The 20124-nt window shown below is 46.7% G+C and overlaps 1 protein-coding gene across 3 annotated transcripts in view; it reads right to left on the bottom strand.

Moving 5' to 3' along the window:
* Window positions 1-20124, bottom strand: part of LOC137095532 (protein argonaute-3-like) — a 255766-nt gene that overhangs the window by 50059 nt on the left and 185583 nt on the right. For all 3 annotated transcript variants that reach the window (XM_067462306.1, XM_067462304.1, XM_067462305.1), the window contains exons 12-14: window positions 15372-15556; window positions 11657-11816; window positions 2882-2972 (exon numbers count right to left, since the gene is read on the bottom strand). In XM_067462306.1, coding sequence (XP_067318407.1) covers window positions 2882-2972; window positions 11657-11816; window positions 15372-15556 — 436 coding nt within the window. The remainder of the gene's footprint in view (window positions 1-2881; window positions 2973-11656; window positions 11817-15371; window positions 15557-20124) is intronic.

The raw sequence follows: 20124 nt of genomic DNA, 5'->3' as shown, positions 1-20124 counted from the left end.
CATTAGGGGATCTCTCAATACCAAGGGACAGTACCGAGCCCGAATGGATCAAGGCAGCAAGTTCTCCATCTTTCTCTTCTTCCTCTGCTTCGGATGGAGGGGCGAGGATGAAGAAGGGTTGTGTGGAGGTGGAGGGGGCAGTAGGAGTCGAGGTGAAGCTGGAGGAGGAGGTTGTTTGGAGAACGAGGACTGAGCGGCACGTGCCAGTCTGGTTGTTTGTCTCCGGTGTCGCTGTGGGTGGAAAGCACTCTTGTCTAGCAGTGAGTCCAGCAGGTCGGTTCGGTGCCTCTCTCACGGTATCGACCAAGATTACCGGCAATTCTGGCTGCTCTACGGGCACCTCCATCGGCATCTGTTCCTCCTGTGTCGGCTGCTGGAGGGGCTCCGGCTCGGCCGACTGAATCGGTGAAGACCTCACTGATGAGGTGGCCGATGAGGCAGTTGTTGCTCTTCTTGAGGAAGAGGAAGAAGGAGGTTGAGGCACCGTCTTCATTTTTTTCGCCGGCAGCTGAGTCGGCGCAGACTTCAACAGTGATATTCCCGGAGAGGGAGGGACCGAAGAGGAGAAGGTCGTGGCCTGACAGGACTCTTCTTGCGCCCTTCTAAAGGCTATGCGCACAGCGGACGAAGATGGCGGTGTTGCAGTTGTCGACCTCATGGAATGGGCCGATCTCACTGATGCCACAGAGCTTGTCGATGAATGGCGCACTCGTACGGTTTCGGTGGTCACCGTACATGGCCTTTTAGCCTGCTTGGCCGGTTTGGTCGTCTTTGACATCATAGACATCGTCGACAGGTCTTTTCTGCATGTCCTTAGTCGCCTTTGTCTGGCGAGTCACGAGCTGTGCGAGCGGATCGACCGGCTCCAAGGTCAGTATCGCTGTTGAGGTTGATGGTCGTGCAGTCGACGTCGAGGGTGTCAGTGCCAAGGACTGCTGGTACAGCAGGTACTGTAGACGATGAACTCTGTTTTTCTGAGATTGTGCCATCAAGGCTTGGCAGTGACGGAAAGAATCAGCGATATGTGCCTCGTCGAGGCAAAGAAGGCACAAAGAGTGCTTGTCCGAATCCGGTATCTTTCTGGAACACTACATGCAGTGTTTAAAACAAGTCATGGACATCGCAGAACTTCCGAAGTGAGACTTGCGGTGGAAAAACAGGAACTGCTGAGTGTGCGCGGGGGACGCCTTTTATGCCCTGCCGGGGACTGGGCGGGGTTACCGCCAAAACGTGAAGTTTAAACTAGAGAAGTTTCCTTTGGTGCCTGCGCAGACGCAGATAGACCACATGTGTGCATTCACAGAGAACACGAAGAAAAAATGGGGCCACAAAGTGGAATCCATGACATGCGAGTGTGGAGAAGAGCAAACCACTGACCACCTGCTGCAATGCACCTTGAGCCCTGCCACATGCACAATGGAGGACCTTCTTGCAGCAACACCAGAAGCACTCCAAGTGGCCAGCTACTGATCAAAGGACATTTAATCAACTACCAAACTCGCAAATTTTGTATGTTGTCTGGCTGTTTGTTTTATTCTGTTACAAATGTAATACTATTTACTGGTTGCCCTGGCATGACAAATAAATAAACCTGAAGAACAGACAAGCATCTCGAGCTCTGGGGATTAACTGGGAAGGAATCCCATTGCAGCATTGCAGAACACCAATATATCTGGGAGTCACTCTGGACAGTGCTCTAAGAAGCACTGCTTGTATATCAAGCAAAAAGTGGGTGCTAGAAATAATATCAAAAGAAAGCTGACTGACATAACCTGGGGATTACAACCAAATACAGTTAAGACATCTGCCCTTGTGCTTTGCTACTCTACTGTTGAATATGCATGTCCAGTGTGGAATACATCTCAACATGTTAAAACAGTGGATTTGGCTCTTAATGAGACATGCTGCATTATCACAAGATGTCTACGCCTTATACCGCTAGAGAAATTACACTGTTTAGCTGATATTGTCCCATCTGACATCCATCGGAAAGTAACAGACAATAATGAAAGGATCAAAGCAGTGACACCTCCAGCCATCCTGTTTGGATATCAGCCAGAATTCCAATGCCTTAAAACAAGAAACAGTTTCCTAAGATCGAGAGAGATACTTGCAGAGACACCTCAGCAAGTGAGAGTTCAAAAGTGGTAGGTTAAAACTCAGCACCTTAACCAATGGCTCAGACCAGATAAGAAACCCTCTCCTGGGCACACAGAAGATTGGGTGACCTGGAAGGTGCTGAACAGGCTGCGCTCTGGTACCACAAGATGTAGAGCTAATTTTAAGAAATGAGGCTACAAAGCGGAGTCCATGACATGCAAATGTGGAGAAGAGCAAACCACAGACCACCTACTACAATGCAGTCTGAGCCCTTCCACAAGCACAACGGAAGACCTTCTCACAGTCACACCAAACGTACTCCAGGTGGCCAGCTTCTGGTCAAAGGACATGTAGCATAACACCAAGGTTTTTTTTTTTAACTCTATGCTTTTAAATGCTCAACTTGCTTCTGACAAGATAAATAAAATATTTTCAGATCATTTCACAATGCCAAACTAGAAAGCACAACAGTACAGTCTGTCACGGCACAGAGTTTTCAACAACACAGTTGTTCCTTCAATATTGTCTTTTGTAGATTACTGAATGAATCCATCTGATTCATAATAATGCTCATATATATCTAGTCCAACAAACTCTGGACACTCAACTGTTATTATGCATCACAGAACATTTCTCATATAAATAACGAGTGAAAATTCAACCTAAAAGGAAACAGGAAGAAGGAATAATATGGCAAAAATAAACCCAGACCTCATCAGCTGTTTGTTTCCTTACTTCACTTTGTCCCATGGAGGAAAACCAATCTCTTAATGCAACTTACAGCAGCAATAGATGGCTTCTTTCCATCTCCAGCAGGTGGATGTGTGACATCTGCTCCCAAGAAGATCACTGGTTGTTGGAACACAGAAGGTCTTTAAAAAAAAGTGAAAAGTCAACCTCAGACTCAAGATTTGTCTATAGCTCAGTAGGTCCTGGGTTATGCCTCACACCCTGGAAGATAAGAAAACACTCCTGCCATGTACCCACAGGGTCTATGAATGACCTTCAGAGTTACAATCAAACCTAATATTACAAAATTCACCTTTTTGAAAAAGGGACATCCACCACATTTCTGCAGGTTGAAAGCCATACATTTTGGCCAGATTCTCATAATAACTTACAAGGTAGAACACATTTCTCGTGACTAATAATAAGAAAGGGGATATAGAATCAACTGAGTATATTTAGGCATCTGTCACCTTCCTTTCTGACTCTTGCAGCATTCAGTTCACACTAAATGATTTGCCCAGATCTTTTGGAAATCCCTGTAGAGCAGAGGGTTCCACAAAAGCAGCGGTTCTCAACCTGGGGGTCGCAACCCCCAGGGGGGTCACTGGGCCATTTTCTGGGGGTTGCGAAGGTGGGTCGCGAAGGTGCCTTGGTTGGCCCCGCCCCCTCAAAATGGCTGCCTTGCATGAAACCTCCCTCGCCTAGATTGCGATGCCGCCGGCAGGCAGGAACACGGGTTAGGCGAGGGAGGCTTCGTGCAGTGCTTAGCCTTGCACAAAGCCTCTCTCTCCTAGATCGCGCCGCTGCCACCCAGCGGGAGCACGATCTAGGTGAGAGAGGCTTCGTGCGGGGCCTAGCCTTGCACGAAGCCTCTCTCTCCTAGATCGCATCGCTGCCGCCCGGTGGGAGCGCGATCTATGTGAGAGAGGCTTCGTGCGGGGCCTAGCCTTGCACAAAGCCTCTCTCTCCTAGATCGCGCCACTGCCGCCCGGCGGGAGCGCGATCTAGGCAAGAGAGGCTTCGTGCGGGGCCTAGCCTCTCTTGCCTAGATCGCGCTCCCGCCGGGCGGCAATGAAAATAATATAAAGGAGCAACGAAAATAATTTTATGTTTGGGGGTCACCACAACACGAGGAAGCATATTTAGAAGTCATGGTTTTAGAAAGGTTGAGAACCACTGCACAAAAGCATAATAAAAATCAAATTTAAAATGGATTTTAAAATAAAACAACACAAGGCCAAATATTTGATTTACAGTCTCCATAATAGCTATTTTATACAACAGCTATTACTATAAGTATTTACTTATTGGCTTCACATTTCAACATCAAGTAAAGTTTACTCCAAAATTCGAAAATCAGAAAATGTATGTGACTTCCTGTAAAAACATCGAGAATGGAAGGTTGCTTACCTGTAACCGTGGTTTCCTGAGTAGTCACCTGTGAATTTGCACATTGTGGTATTCCTGCGCCTGCGCAGGCCCAACTTCGGAACCTTCTAGAAGCTTAAAATGATTGTATCCCACTCCTGGCCCCGCCCCACCCCCTCTCGAGTATATAAGACCCTTAGGAGGGGCCAGCCATCACCCCTCTTCCGCCGCACAGCAGCCAGAAGGTGTGGCATGACACTCGAGGGGAGGAGGGCGGGTATGTGCACATTCACAGGTGACTACTCAGGAAACCACGGTTACAGGTAAGCAGCCTTCCATTTCCTGTCGTAGTCAACTGTGAATCGCACATTGCGGTAGACTAGCAAGCTACTATTCTGGCTGGTGGGGTCATGCCACCGCCGAAAACAGCACTGCTCTACCAAACTCAGCCTCTCTCCTAGATACCGTCAATCTTGTAATGAGAGACAAAGGTAGTAGGAGAGGCTCAAATAGCTGCCTTACAGATCACCTCTAACAGGACACCTTTCATGAAGGCTGTAGAGGCAGCTACTGCTCTTGTCGAGTGACCCCTGACTTGTTGGGGCATGTCCTTCCCTGCTAATCTATAACAAGTGCGAATTGTCGACACAATCCCAAGCAGAGAATCGTTGTGAGGAGACTGAGAGACCCCTAGTGTCCCTACGATATTTCAGAAATAGTCTAGGCGATCTTCTGAACTCAGATGTCCTTTGAACATAATAGGCCAATGCCCTTCTCACATCCAAACAGTGCAAACCTCTTTCCAAAAGCATCTCTGGGTTTTGGAAAAATGCTGGAAGAACTAAGTCTTCGGAAACGAGGAACCTAGTAGCCACCTTAGGTAGAAATACCACATCAGTATGCAACACTACCATGTCACTGTGGAATTTCAAATATGGAGGATCCAACCTTAAGGCACACAGTTCGCTAGCCCTCCTGGCGGAGGTTATAGCTACCAGAAACGCCACCTTCCAAGTTAAAGGACCCAAGTCTGCTGACGCCATAGGCTCAAAGGGAGGCCTCATTAATCTTGAGAGCACTAGTTCCAGGCTCCATGATGGAGCAATAGGAGCCACCTCTGGCCTAATATTCTTTAGGCCTCTCAGGAAGCACTTTACTAGGGGGTCCTCAAAACAAGAAGTCAGGCCCTTCTTCCTCCTAAACCATGAAATGGCCGCTAGGTAGCATTTCAAGGAAGAATTGGAAAGACCCGAGTCATAAAGTGTCGCTAAAAAGAGAGCAGAGCGGAATCTGGCTCCTGGTCTTTTGACCTCGCAGATTCACTAAAACACTTCCATTTGAAAATATAAGAACGCTTGGTGGATGGTCTGTGAGCTGCCTCTGTTTGTGGGAGGCTCAGGTCTGGTCCCGTCACAGCAGTAGTTTGAGAAGATGAACGTCTGGGTACAGAACTTGACCCTGTTGTGAGGTTAGGAGGTCTACACTGCCCCTGAACCTTTTGAAAGTCCCTCTCGACATTTGAAGGAGAGGGGCAAACCACGGCTGACGAGGCCACCAGGGGGTCACTACTATACAGTGAGCTCTGTCCCTTTGTATTTTTGCCACCACTCTCATCAGTAAGGGAAATGGAGGGAAAGCATACATTAGCTCACCCCCCCCCCCATCCTAGGAGAAACGCATCTCCCAAGCAACCCTCCGTCCCTGGAGACCTCATTCGTGAACAGAACCTGTTGCATTTTGTGTTCTCCACGGTGGCAAAGAGGTCGATCTCTGGGAACCCCCATAGTTGGAAAATCCGAAGGGCCTCCTGGTCGAGAGACCAGACGTGGTGCCCTAAGGGGTTCCTGCTCAGTGCATCCACTAGAGAATTCTCCTTCCCCCGCAGGTGGGTGGCCTGAAGGTACACTCCTCTCTGAATGCACCAATCCCAAATCTGCAGGGTGAGGTCCAGCAGTTGTTGTGAATGAGTCCCTCCCTGTTTGCTCAGATAATACATGACTGTTGTATTGTCCGTTAATATCTGAACAACTTGGTTTCGAATTAGTCCCTCGAATGATTTTAACGCTCTTTCTACGGTGAGGAGTTCTAAGATGTTTATGTGAGACTCGGCCTCTCTCGGGGACCATTTGCCATGTGCCACTAGACCCTGGGAATGGGCCCCCCATCCCGTCACGGATGAATCTGTTGTAATTATCCTGGTAGGGCACGGAGGTTGGAAGGGAAGTCACAAACACACCAATTGGGGTTGAGTCCACCACTCCAGGGAGTGGCACACATCCTGTGGGAGAGGAAACATAGATTGAGGGGAGTCCCTGAGGGGATTGAGTACCAAACCCAACCACCATTGGATGGGGCGCATATGTAACCACGAAAAGGGGGTTACAGAGGTGGTGGAGGCCATATAACCCAGGACCGTCTGAATTTGTCTGGCCAATACCCTGCTGGCTTCCATAGCTGTTCGGACCTGCGACTGAAGGTTGAAAAACCTGTTGGGCGGCAGATATGCTCTCTGTGTGATTGCATCCAGGAACACTCCGATGAAGAGGATTCTATGGGATGGCTGCAGGGAAGACTTCTCCATGTTGACTACCAGGCCCAACGACTGTAGGAGAGCTAACACAACATAGACATGCTCTTGAAGTTTAGCAGCTGACCGAGAGACAAGAAGCCAATCGTCTATATACGGTTAAACCACGATCCCGCAGGTACGTAAATGTGCAACCACCACTGCCATATACTTAGTAAACACGCGGGGGGCTGTACTTAGCCCAAACGGGAGTACATTGTAACAGAATGCTCTGTGGCCTACCATGAACGAGAGGAACTTGCGGTGATGCGGCACTATAGACAAATGGAAATAGGCGTCTCGTAGATCTATGGTGGCAAACCAGGTGCCCTCAGGTATGAGTGGCATTATTGATAAGAGAGTAATCATGCGAAATTTCTTGGGCAAAATTGATTTATTTAACTCTCTGAGGTCAAGGATGGCTCTGAAGCCACCTCCATGTTTCGATACAACAAAATAACGTGAGAAGAAACATTGTAGCATGAACACGTGAAATGGCGCCCTTGCCCAATTTCCTGGGACAACACCTGGGAAGGGGGAGTAACCTTAATTATTCCCACCAACGGAATTTCATCAAACTCAATAGCATACCCCTGACTGATTATTGACAATACCCATTTGTCAGTGGTAATCGCCGCCCAGTTATTCTGAAAACTTTGTAACCAGTTACCAAACATCAATGAGGGTGGTGGGCAAACAGATGGGGATTGAACACTAGAAATAGGATTAACAGGTAAGTTAATGGGTCCCTCAACTGGAGGGCTGGTTTTGCCTGAAATAACATCAGTACCATCCTTAGGAGCATCAAAGACGCTTCCTGGAGGCACCCTGATTTTTTGGCCTGCCCTGGTAGGGCTGGTATCTGAGTTTGGATTGGTAAGTATTCTTTTTGTTACCCTGATACCTGGGGGATGAAGAGCCCCTCCCTTTAAATGACCCTGCGTAGGAATTACTAAAAATTTTACGGTAAGTATTCAGAGGTGGTTGCCATCTAGTTCGGTTTTGGTAGGGCTGCCAAGTGTATCCGAATTTGTTGGCCGCTTGGCGCACCTCTTGTTTCTCTTTTATGGTAACATCTGTCTCAGGGCTGAAGAGGCCTTCCTCCTGCAGATAAAGGTCCTCTGCCAGAGCCTTGCCTTCCTCTGAGAGGTTGGCTGCTCTTAGCCACGCATGTCTTCTTATTGAAGTTGCAGTTGCAAATAAGTGGCCCCTCAGATTCAGCAAGATGCTTGGCAAAGTCCTTTTGGATCTTCGATAGCAAAAGGGCTTCGGATTGCAGCGCTTTAGGGAAGCGCTGCTCCTCCGGAGGGAGCTTCTCCAAGTACGGGAGCATCTTGGACCAGAGGAAAGTCTGATAGCCGCTCATGTATGTCGCGTAATGAGCCATCCGGGTGACCAGGCCAGCAGCCAGGTGGGCCTTCTTTCCTAGCAGGTCTATCTTTTTTCCCTCCTTGTCTAATGGGGCCGAAAGTGTACCTTTAGGCTTTTTTTACTTTACCACCTCAGCCACAATGGTATTGGGCTTTGGGGGATTTGAAACCCATTTAGCTGCTGCCAGGTCAATTCTGTAGAGAGAGTCAACCTTTCTAGGAGTGGCAGTCACATTGGCAGGTGACGCATCAATAATTTTTGCTGATTGAATGAGGTAGGGTAACATGGGGAGCGACATGGGGACTGGTACGTTCTGTTCCTCCGACGGGAACATTGGATCCTCCACGTGCTCTGGGGCCCTGGGAGTAGGTATGTCCAATGCTTTGATCATCCTGTCCACTAGGGACGAGAATTTGTTAAAGTCAGCTGGCAATGAGGTGGCATCCGTTGATGCCTGTAACTGTTGAATCAGTAGGGTCGGTTGAGGAGTCAGAATCCTCTACCTCCTCCACATTTTGTTCTTACATAGGAATGACCACATCTTGAGCCACCAGGGGAGTGTCGGGTGTCTCAAGACGGGTGGGAGCAATCACAGGAGAAACATCACAATTACTTTGGTCTACACAAAGAGAACGGTCTATACAGGCATTGCGGTTAACAGGAATGTGACTTCGGTCAACACATTTATTATTATGGTCAGGGTAATTCCCTTGTCCCAGTTCAACATTGGAAGTAGTGGTTGCTGGGGTCGACGTGGGGGGCGTCTGGGTGAAAACTAGTCGCAGTCCCACAGCCCCTTTGTTGCACTCCCTGGATTGCCTCCATTTTGGGAAAATGGGCAAAGGGAGGATTTGGATGTTGGGCAAACATAAACTGGCCCGAGGGTCCCAGCTGCCACATTCCTGGGTAAGGGTACGGATTGGGTCCATAGGAGGTCCACTGAGTGCTAGAGGAATGTGATCGCCCAGGCCGACATGCCCTCCTGGAGCCTCTAGAGGAGGATGAGGAGGAAGAAGAGGAGGAGGAGTCAGAAGCTGAAGATGAAGGAGAGCCCGGCCTCAAGTGTCCCCTCAGTCCCCTCCGGCTCTGGGATGCCCTGGAATGATGGCTCTGTTGTGATATGGAGCGCGATCTCCTTCTCCTCGTGCTGCGCCTCTCCGACGCTGTTCTCGGTACCGGCGCAATCGTGGCTGGGAAGCCCTCAGTGGCTTGTGCAAAGATTGCACCTCTGCTCCTGAGTGATTCCTGCGCCTTCGTTCCTCATGTGGGCGGAGTCTCCGATTGGGGGAAAGCCATGCCCCCTGCCGAGGCCGGCCTCTCACTCCCGAGCGGCTCGAGGTCAGCAGCACTCAATATCGGCATGGGGGCCGATGCTGCTTCCCAGAGTTGCGCCTCGACCTTGGGACTTCCCATTTGGGAGGGCAAGGTTGGAGGCGAGGAGGCCTGCCTGTGCACCACTGCCGGCAGTTCCACAGTTGGTGCTTGAGCCGGTGGCGACGAAGTCGGGTGCTCCTCCTGTGTAGCGCATTCTCCAGCAGGTGAGGCCAAAGTCAGCTCCCTTTGTTGGTGGGAGGCCGATTGCGAGGCAGTCGGGGTGGCGGCAGCCGAAGGGTTTCCCACCCTTTTGCTGGGCGCTTTAGTTGGGGCGCCCGTTGCACAGCCACGATTTTTGGCCTTTTTCTTCAGGACCAAAGGGTCTGGCCTGGCCTGCTGCGGGGCCTCCCCAGTTGATGGAGGCCTAGCGACTGGGGGTGGGGGCATTAAGGCCCTCTCATAGAGAGCCGCTTTGAGTCGCGACTCTATTTTTCCGCGTTTGCGGAGTGAACGCAGCACAAATCCCACAAGGCTGGGAGAGGTGCGCCTCGCCGAGGCAGGCTAGGCATGTCGTGTCCTTCCGTGTCGGGTAGGACGTTCAGGCATGCCAAACACATTTTGAATGAGGTGGTCGCCATAAGTCAATCCGAAGTCAGGGAGAACAGAGAGACAGAGAGAGAGAATCCAAATCCAATCCGGGTCGAGGGGGATAGAGTACCTTATTCGTTGTCATTAGTCAGTCCAAGTCAAGTCCAGTAATTTCCAACAAATAGTGCTACAGTTAAGTTTCACTAGTTGATAGCCCACTTGATGGCGGAAAAAAGAGGACTGACAGCTGGCCCCTCCCAGGGGTCTTATATACTCGAGAGGGGTTGGGGCAGGGCCAGGAGGGGGATATAATCATTTTAAGCTTCTAGAAGGTTCCGAAGTTGGGCCTGCGCAGGCGCAGGAATACCACAATGTGCAATTCACAGTTGACTACGACAGGAAACCTATATTTTGATTAATCCAATTAAGAATAGAGCTAGGGTTCTATGGAAAATAAATGTCTTCTGAGTAGTTCCATGGCTGAAAATGATTACACAGAGAAGCAATTGAAATCCACAAGTATGTGGACAATTTCAACAGTTAGGAAACCATGAACAAAGTCTGGCTGCCAGCGTTTAAAATCTCTAAAATCAGGACAGTAATTAAAAAGGAACATTAAAAAAACAGGGAATTCCGGACAAGAAACAATCAGGGCCTGCTAACATATCCCAACAAAGAATCTCCCTAGGCAGGAATCAGCTGTAAGGCCTTGCAATGCTAATCAAGGTGATTAATTGCAACATTCTCACTTGCCTCCAACAGATAAGAATTCTTTCTCCCATTTTGGATCTTCCACAGATATATAACCCCCCCCCCCCCCCCCCCGCTTAGCTTCTAATATACCTCACAACCTCTGAGGATGTCTGCCATAGATGTGGGCAAAACGCTAGGAGGGAATGCTTCTGGAACATAGCCGTACAGCCCGGAAAACTCACAGCAACACAATACAGTAAGTGCTTTAATATCTTCATTTCTTCATGCTCATAGTGAATGTAAAGTCATTTGTGCTGTCAACTAGCTTGTTTTATCTTAAAGGGTATTTAGATGTAAGACCATGACATCAATAGAATGAGAATTTTCTTGAACTGGAAAAAGTTCCCAAGTGCAACGAGAAAACTGTCAGCCTTCGGGGATGGACCTTTTGAAAAAGCTCAAAGAGAGGGGATAGCCACCATAGGTCCAAATCTTATCAGAAAATGTGTTGAACGTGACAACAGGGTTAATGGGAATTTACACATTTTTTTTGGGGGGGGGGGATCAAATGAGAGGTATGCCCTCCATTTTATAGGGAAACAATGACAAACTGAGACAGCACTGTAGCTGCCAAAATCATGAAGTCCTATATTGAACTCAACATGGATATGAAAGTCCTAGTTTCCACCACGATCGCTTTGCACAGCTGGTTACTTGGGAACAAGATAATAGGACCCTGCCAGCATCCCTGATTTGTTTCTATGGTTTAACTGCAACTGAAACATAACAGTCCAGCTACCCCAAAATCTATTGCTGCAAGTTTCAGCTGCACATAATAAGAGCTCCAAAAAGACCAAAACCTTCAAGAGACGCTAGATGTGACAAAAGCCAACTTTTAACAAGCTCAAGATTAAAAAGGATTCTTACCGTTGATGAGGTACAAGGACGTTGTTGATCCCTCCCAATTTTACGTTTATCTTTAGGCACAGGTTTGAGAGGGTTTGAGGAGATGTTTTTATGACATTCTTGACTTGAACGCATTGCGTGGCCATTCCCAAAAGGGTGTCCCCCACACGCTTCACCTCCGCTGAGAAATAAGCATTGGTGCAGAATGACTTCAAATTATCTTATGGGATAATTTTACAACTTCTCATCATGCTGTCAGGTTTAATTAAGTGATGCACAAGAAGGCCTTGGAGACAGCCAATGGCCCAAGAAAAAGCAATCCAGCTCTTTTTCATACTTTGAAGAATGAGATCACCCAGAAAGAGAGATTTTTTGAAGTTATGCTTACAAGAAAAGAAGTGCTGCTAAGCAAACTCTCTTTCTGTAATCTCTCCTTGTTAGAACTAATCTTCCATATCATTTGGGAAATGAGAGAATAAAAGTAAGGAGACCTAACTGGAACAATTAACTGGGCTGGGGTTTAGCACAGCTGGTTAATCACCAGCAATAAGATCTACCAACCGAAAGGTTGCCAGTTCAAAGCCCTGGGTTGGCGTGAGTTGCTGACTGTCAAGCCCAGCGTACTGTTGACCTATGCAGTTCAAAAACAGTTTGTGCTGTAATTAGAAAAATTAGGTAACGATAAAACGGTTCCGGCCCAGCTTATCTATCCGAACATATCTCTCCTTATGAACCTTCTAGGAATTTGAGATTGTCTGAGGAGGCCCTGCTCTCAATCCCAGCTGCCTCAGAGGCACGTCTGGCGGGGACAAGAGACAAGGCCTTCTCAGTGGTGGCCCCTCGGCTGTGGAACTCCTTTCCCAGGGATATTAGATCGGCCCTTCTGACCTTTCGAAAACTAGTGAAAACCTGGCTCTTTGAGCAAGCGTTTGGAGATGCCGAGCGATCACTTAATACAAAATCGTAATACTAACATGGAACAGTTAAGACTATGTAAACAGATGAGGAATTTGGATTGGATTACATTGGGTTTTTTATTGATTTTTATAGTTTTTTATAGTTTTTATGGATTTACATGTATTTCTGATGTGTTTTAATTGTTTTTATTGATATATGTATTTATATATGGCATCTAATTGTTGTCAGTCTGTATGCTGCCCTGAGTTGCCTTCGGGCTAAAATGGACGGGATAAAAATGTCGTAAATAAATAAACAAATAAATAAAACAAGCAGGGGAGATATTTTACGACACCATAAAGAAAAAAGATGAGAAAATGCTAGGAATGAAGGAGGAAGTCCTAGTGACTCTTCGTCAGAGAGGATGGAATGACACCGCCCCCCCCCCCCCCCCGGGCTGGATTTTGAGCACAACCTTCCAAGGTGCCAAAAAGCTGGATGTTGATGTTGACATAACATACCTCCTTCTATTCTGTCTGTCTCTGTATTGTCTATCCAAAACGGCATTCAGTGTTTGCCGTGTATGTGCACTGTGATCGCCCTGAATCCCATTGGGAGGATAGGGCAGAATATAAATAAAGTGTTGTTTGTTGTTGTTGTTACTATTATTATTAAAAAGGAAAATGCCAACCAGTAGTTCCTCCTCCCTTGCATGTATATATTCCTCATATTGTTTTACTGTTTTATATTGTTTTATATTGCTATTACGATATTGCTGTTAAATTGTATATTTATGTTTTGATGTGGGCGCCATGGGGTGCCGATTTGTTAGTTGTCCTGAGTCACTCTGCGGAGGTTGAAATAGGACGGGATATAAAAGCCTTAAATAAATAAATAAATAATCGAGGCTTTTTTGAACAGATGGTGCTATAATAAGTGCAACAAATAGTCTAGTTCTCAAGCAGCGTTATGCAAACATTTGTAGTTTTGCATTTAAAGACAGGCTTACAATCTATATCAGCATTTCTCAACCTTGGGATCAGAACCCTGGGGAGATAACGAGGGGGGTTTCTGAGAGGTCACCAAAGACCATCAGAAAACACGTATCTCTGATGGTCTTAGGATCCCCTTTGGCAGAGAAAGCTGAAGACCTCTCTTTCCTTTTGGAAACATGTCAAATTCTCTCATCAAAGGCCCTCCTCCTGCTGTGATTGGCCAGCCTCTCAGCCAAGTGGAGGGCTGTTTCCAAGACTCCAAGCGGGGAGGGGAGAGCAGACATGCTTGGCACATAGCAGTGTACTACATATCTGTGGGTGAGGGAGAGCATGTGAGGCTGGAGGAAGGCTGGCATCTCTTCAAGGCAGAGGGAAAGCACCCTTTGATTGTACATTAACTATTAATCTCAGCAAATACAACTCCCAAATGACAAAATCAATCACTTCCCAACCCCACCAGTATTCAAATTTGGGCATATTGGATATTATTGCCAAATATGGTCCAGTGAATGAAAATACATCCTGCATATCTGATATTTACATTATGATTAATAACAGTAGCAAAATAACAGAATGAAAATAGTTTTATGGTCAGGTCGAGGCAATAGGAAGGTTGAGAAAGACTGAAAAATATAAAGGGAGTGAGCAATGGTGACACAAAAACATGGAAACTACAATGTGAAAAATGTCTCTAGGTCTTCCAATGTGACTATGATCTTCTTCTTCTTTTTACTTTTGCAGGGGACCTATGCCCCTAACCAAAGTGAACAGGGAGGGCTCACTGTATTCCATATCTAACTTTCAACACAATATCTCCTAGAATCATAGAATTACGTCAACGACTTAAATCAGGAAATAGTTTTCTTAGATCTACAGAGACACTCGCTGGAACACCTCAGCAAGCGAGAGTCCAAAAGTGGCAGGCTCAAACCCAGCACCTCAATCCGTGGGTGATACCAGATGAGAGTCTCCCTCCTAGGCACACAGAAGACTGGGCGACTTGGAAGGTGCTGAACAGACTGCGCTCTGGCATCACGAGATGCAGAGCCAATCTTAAGAAATGGGGATACAAAGTGGAATCCACGACATGCGAGTGTGGAGAAGAGCAAACCACAGACCACCTGCTGCAATGCAACCTGAGCCCTGCTACATGCACAATGAAGGACCTCCTTGCGGCAACACCAGAGGCACTCCAAGTGGCCAGCTACTGGTCAAAAGACATTTAATCAACTACCAAGTTTGTAAAATTTGTGGGTTTTTTTTGTTTGTTTGTTTGTTTTGTTTTGTTTTGTTTGTTTTGTTCTGTTAGAAATGTAATACAATGGTATTGTTGCTAATGGCACGATAAAAAAAAATAGAATCACTGAGTTAGAAGAGACCTCGTGGGCCATCTAGTCCAACCAATTTCTGCCAAAAAGAAGGAAAATTGCATTCAAAGCACTCCTGACAGATGACCATCCAGACTCTGCTTAAAAGTCTCCAAAGGAGCCTCCACCACGCCACGGGGTAATTAAGAAGCTTATTGCTCTTATTCCAACCTTCTTTCTCCTAATCTGGCCTGTCCACTTCGAAACTCACATGAAAGTTTATTAACAGTCATGTCTGGTTTATGCTAATTAAACTGTAACTCATTTAACTGCCACTAGCAATGGTGAAATCATAGAATCATACTTAGAAGAGACCACATGGAATATCATTCTAGTCCAATCCCATGCCATGCAAGAAAACGATAAAACCACCCCCTATGGATGTCTTAAGCAAGGTAATCTAATATGTAATTAACCCAAAGGGAGCTGCTTGTTTGTTTTATTATTATTATTATTATTACTATTACTATTATTTACCATATACGGGTGTCTTCCCGGGTAAGATGACGATGATGAGCTGGAGCCCAGAATATGTGTTTTTAATGTGTCGGAACATGGGCTCTACGCTGTCAGCACCTTGTGCATATTTACAGAAGCATGGCTGGCCCTGGATTGGCATCCCTGCATCCTTGGAGATTTTATGCAGCTGGTCTGTAAAACCCCTGGCAACAAAACAAGAATTTTATTAACACTCATACTCACAACTGGCACATATCACACACCATTCTCTCATACTCATATACAGCAAGCTAATGAATCATACATTTAATTCCTTAGGCTATTTCTCTCTATAAGTTAGAACATGCATCATATTTCACAGTTACAGTGGCACTGCCACTAAGTACAATACCACAAACAAGGATTTTTAACATAGTATTTGATGGCAGCTTAAATTGTAGTTTTAAATCCCCATGAAAGGTTATTACCGTATATACTTGAGTCTAAGCCGATCTGAATATAAGCTGAGGCACCTAATTTTACCACAATAAATCGGGAAAACTTATTGACTGAAGTGTAAGCTGAGAGTGGGAAATTGGTAGGTTACTCACCTGTAACCATGTTTCTTCGAGTGGGCCTCTGTGAATCCACACTTATGGAGAATCTGCACCTGCGCTGGTCCCAACGGAAAACTTCCCAAGTTGAAACTTTTAAGTTTTGGCGGTAACTCCGCCCAGCTGCCCGCAGGGCATAAAAGGTGTCGCGCGCGCACTCCTCCATTCCTGTTTTTTCCGCCACACGTCCCGCTCGGAAATTCCTATTATGTCAACGACCAGATTCAAGCATTGTGTCCAACGCTCGTAAAAACTGCCTGATTCAGACAAGCACTCAAAGTGCCTCCGGTGCCTTGGCGAGGGCCATAATACTTCGACTTGTTGACACTGCCAGGTCCTCATGGCACAATCAAGAAAAAATAGAGCAGCTCGGCTGAAGATGTTGCTTTACGAACAGACCTTAGCCCCTCAGCCATCGACGTCAACAACTGCGATTTCTCAACCGTCATCAGCTCCCTCGACATCTTCGACCTCTCTGCCACCTAGACCGGCCTCACCAAGCCAAACAACCTCGCCAAGCCAAACAAGAGAGAGATCTTCAGATTGCCCCTTTCGCCAACAAGGAGTCTACTTCTGCCAAAATCGAGGGAGATGGGTCGGTTCGAACAATAACCCCGGTCGGAGGTAAGTCTTTGAACTTTAACACGTAAGTGTCTCGAACAATCTTTAGCACTCATACATCTGACATAATGTGGTGCTAGGCATGGATGAAATTTTTGAAACCATCTCCAAACTTGGCAGGACTCCCGATCGTGGTGGTAAAGTGGCGGTCTGATGGTGCACGAATGAGGGCGAGGTGGGCATGGCAGAAGTAGCGGACACGGATTCGGTATCGTCAGGGAAAACGTCAAACCCGACGCCTTGAGTTGCAATTGGTCTGCGTTTGACAAGATCGGGACCTCTGGGGTTGTTGTGCTCGGCATTGTTGTTGTTGCGGCTGAGCCTGAGCTGCGGGAAGTGGGCGAAAACTTTGTCTTGCTGACTGGTGTCGATAGGATCCGAAGCGAAGTTGCCGGTATCCATACCACCGTGTGCGCTGGGTTTGAGGATGAGTTTCAACACCACATTTTGAAGCGAGTATTTTGTAGTCTTGGTTTGACTTCAGCTTATCGTCCGTTCCGGCATTGAAGTATCCCAGGGCATTGAAGGGGAGATCCTCGATTACTTGACGGGATGACGAAGACAGGCCAGATGAACGCAGCCAGGAGTGCTTTCGGATTGCTATGGCTTGGCCTATCATCTTGCCCGCGATATCGCCGGTATGCTTAGCCATCTGCATCTGATGGTGGGCCAACAAAGTCGCTTCCTGAGATAATGCAGAAAGGACTGCTCGATCTTCATCAGACAGCTTTGCCAGAAAAGGTTGGGCCTTTTCCCATATAGTCTGCTGATAGGCCCCCATGCAGGCTCCATATTTGGCCATTCCTGCCAAGGGGAGGGCTCTCGAATACAGTTTTCTGCCCACAGTGTTGAAACGCTTTCCTTCTTGGTCCGAAGGGTTGTTTGACTGTCTTCCAGACTGAGCCGCCTTGACGACGACGGAGTTTGTGTCTAGATGGTGTTTGAGCCATTCTAACCCTTCGTCATTGGTACGGCACCAGGCTTCGATACGCTTGGACGTCGGTGGTATCGATGAAGGGGTTTTTCAAGATGCCTGGATTACTTCCAGTAGATAAGGAAGGAATGGAAGGAGAGGGGCTGGAGGTGTCTAGGATTGGACCCTCTTGAACACAGGGTCAGTCACAGCCTTGGATGTTTGCTTGACTTCCAGACCAAGGGTCTCAGCCATCCTGGCCATCAGGTCGGCAAAAACGTTGACTATCGGTGATGGAGGCTCTGCTTCATAAGCGTCATGTGTCGGCGACCTCTCGATGCCGAGGGAGAGAACCGACTCCGAATAGATCGAGCCCTCAATGTCTTTGTCCTGATCGTCCTCCTCAGATGGGTGAGGGGACGAAGACGGTTGTCTTGATGCAGCTGGAAGCGGCCTAGCAACTCCCACCGGAGATGATGGGGGAGGAGGCTGTTTGGAAGCTGAGGCCTGGGCAGCTCTAGCCAATCGAGTAGTTTGGTGCCTTCTCTCTGGTGTTGATGGAGGCGGGAAAAGTTCTTGCCTCTCTGTCGGACGTTGCTGAGGGAGCTCTATCACGGTCCGAACCGATTGTCCTGATGACACGTGAGCCTCTACCTCAGGTTGCACCTCCGGTGTAGGCTCGACCGAGAGAGGTTGTTGTTGAGCCGGTTGGATCGGTGATTACTTCAATGAAGAAGTTGCCAAGGAGGTCTGACCACTCTTCTTGACAAAGAAGAGGAGGAAGAACGAGGTTGGACCCTCTTCTTAGCTGGAGGCTGGGAAGATTTAAGAGATTTCCCCGGGGTCGGGGGAACCGCGGGCTGTGTTGACTTGGCCCATCTAGCCTCCTCATAAGATCGCTTGAAGGCGATTCTCATGGCCGAAGTCAATGGTGGAGTGGCGGAAGTCGACCCTGTTGACCGAACCGAAGCCACGGAGCTCGACGTGGATGGACGCCTCGCCGGTGCCGTCTGCATCGTGAGCGTACACAGTTGTTTGGCTTGGCGAGGTTGTTTGGCTTGGAGAGGCCGGTCTAGGTGGCAGGAAGGTCGAAGATGTTGAGAGAGCCGACTATGGTTGAGACATCGCAGCTGTTGACGTCGATGGCTGAGGGGCTAAGGTCTGTTCGTAAAGCAACATCTTCAGCCGAGCTGCTCTATTTTTTCTTGATTGTGCCGTGAGGGCCTGGCAGTGTCGACAAGTCGAAGTATTATGGCCCTCGCCAAGGCACCGGAGGCACTTTGAGTGCTTGTCTGAATCAGGCAGTTTTTACGAGCATTGGACACAATGCTTGAATCTGGTCGTTGACATAATAGGAATTTCCGAGCGGGACGTGCGGCGGAAAAAACAGGAATGGAGGAGTGCGCGCGCGTGGCGCCTTTTATGCCCTGCGGGCAGCTGGGCAGAGTTACCGTCAAAACTTAAAAGTTTCAACTTGGGAAGTTTTCTGTTGGACCTGTGCAGGCGCAGATTCTCCATAAGTATGCATTCTCAGAGGCCATGCAGAAAAAGCAGCAGTGACTGGTAAATTTCAAAATAAAAATAGATACTAATAAAATTACATTAATTGAGGCATCAGGAGATTAAATGTTTTTGAGCATTTACATAAAACAGTAATTTGAGATAAGACTGTCCAACTCTGATTAAACCATTATTCTAACCTTCTTCAACATAAATGTGCTTACATACACTTCTAATAATAATAGAGTAGAATAATAAATGTAATCAATAAAATAATAGAGTAAAATAATGGAAATATAATAACTGTAATAATAGGATAAAATAATAAATTTAATAATAATAGAGTAAAATAAATGTTATAATCATAATAATGAGTAAAATAATTAAAATAATAACAGAGTAAAATAATGTAAATGTAATAATAACAATAGAGCAAAATAATAAATGTAAAAATAATAATAGAGTAAAATAATAAATGTAATAAAAATAATAAAAGCATAAACTAATGAAAATGTAATAATAATAATAATAATAGAGTAAAATAATAAATGTAATAAAATTAATAATAACAGTAAAATAATAAATAACTTTGACGAGTATAAGCCGAGGAGGGCTTTTTTAGCCTTAAAAAAGGGCTGAAAAATTCGGCTTATATTCGAGTATATATGGTACATCAGCTGTGGTTAATAGTGGTGCTAACAAAGCACTTTTTGGCAAAGGAGGGTAAATATCTCACAAAAGTACCACTCCTGGGATTCCACAGCAGTGCGCCATGGCAATTAAAGTGGTGTCACACTGTACTGATTCTACAATGTAGATGCACCTGCTGTCTCAGCCACAGATAAGGTCATTACATATGTATAGGATCATATAGCAATGTTTGAGATCCCTGGACACAGTGATATGTCAGGGGAAGAGCCTGATTATTCTGGATGGACAACGCCTGATGCACCAGCTTGAATGGAACAATATACTCAAAATCACCCACAGAACTTCATAAAAAATAGAGATGTATGAAATAAACTAGCAGCAGTTAAAGTCTGGGCAAATTGTTCCTACCTGTGAATAATTTCAGCTGAAAAAATAAGTCAGCTTCTCCAGTTTGAAGGGAGAAGCACTGAATTCACTTCCTTTACCCCAGCCT

Source organism: Anolis sagrei, chromosome Y (assembly GCF_037176765.1).
Source record: "Anolis sagrei isolate rAnoSag1 chromosome Y, rAnoSag1.mat, whole genome shotgun sequence".
Classification (NCBI taxonomy): domain Eukaryota; kingdom Metazoa; phylum Chordata; class Lepidosauria; order Squamata; family Dactyloidae; genus Anolis; species Anolis sagrei.
Note: the sequence above shows the minus strand (reverse complement) of the source record. Positions and strands in the feature narration are given on the sequence as shown.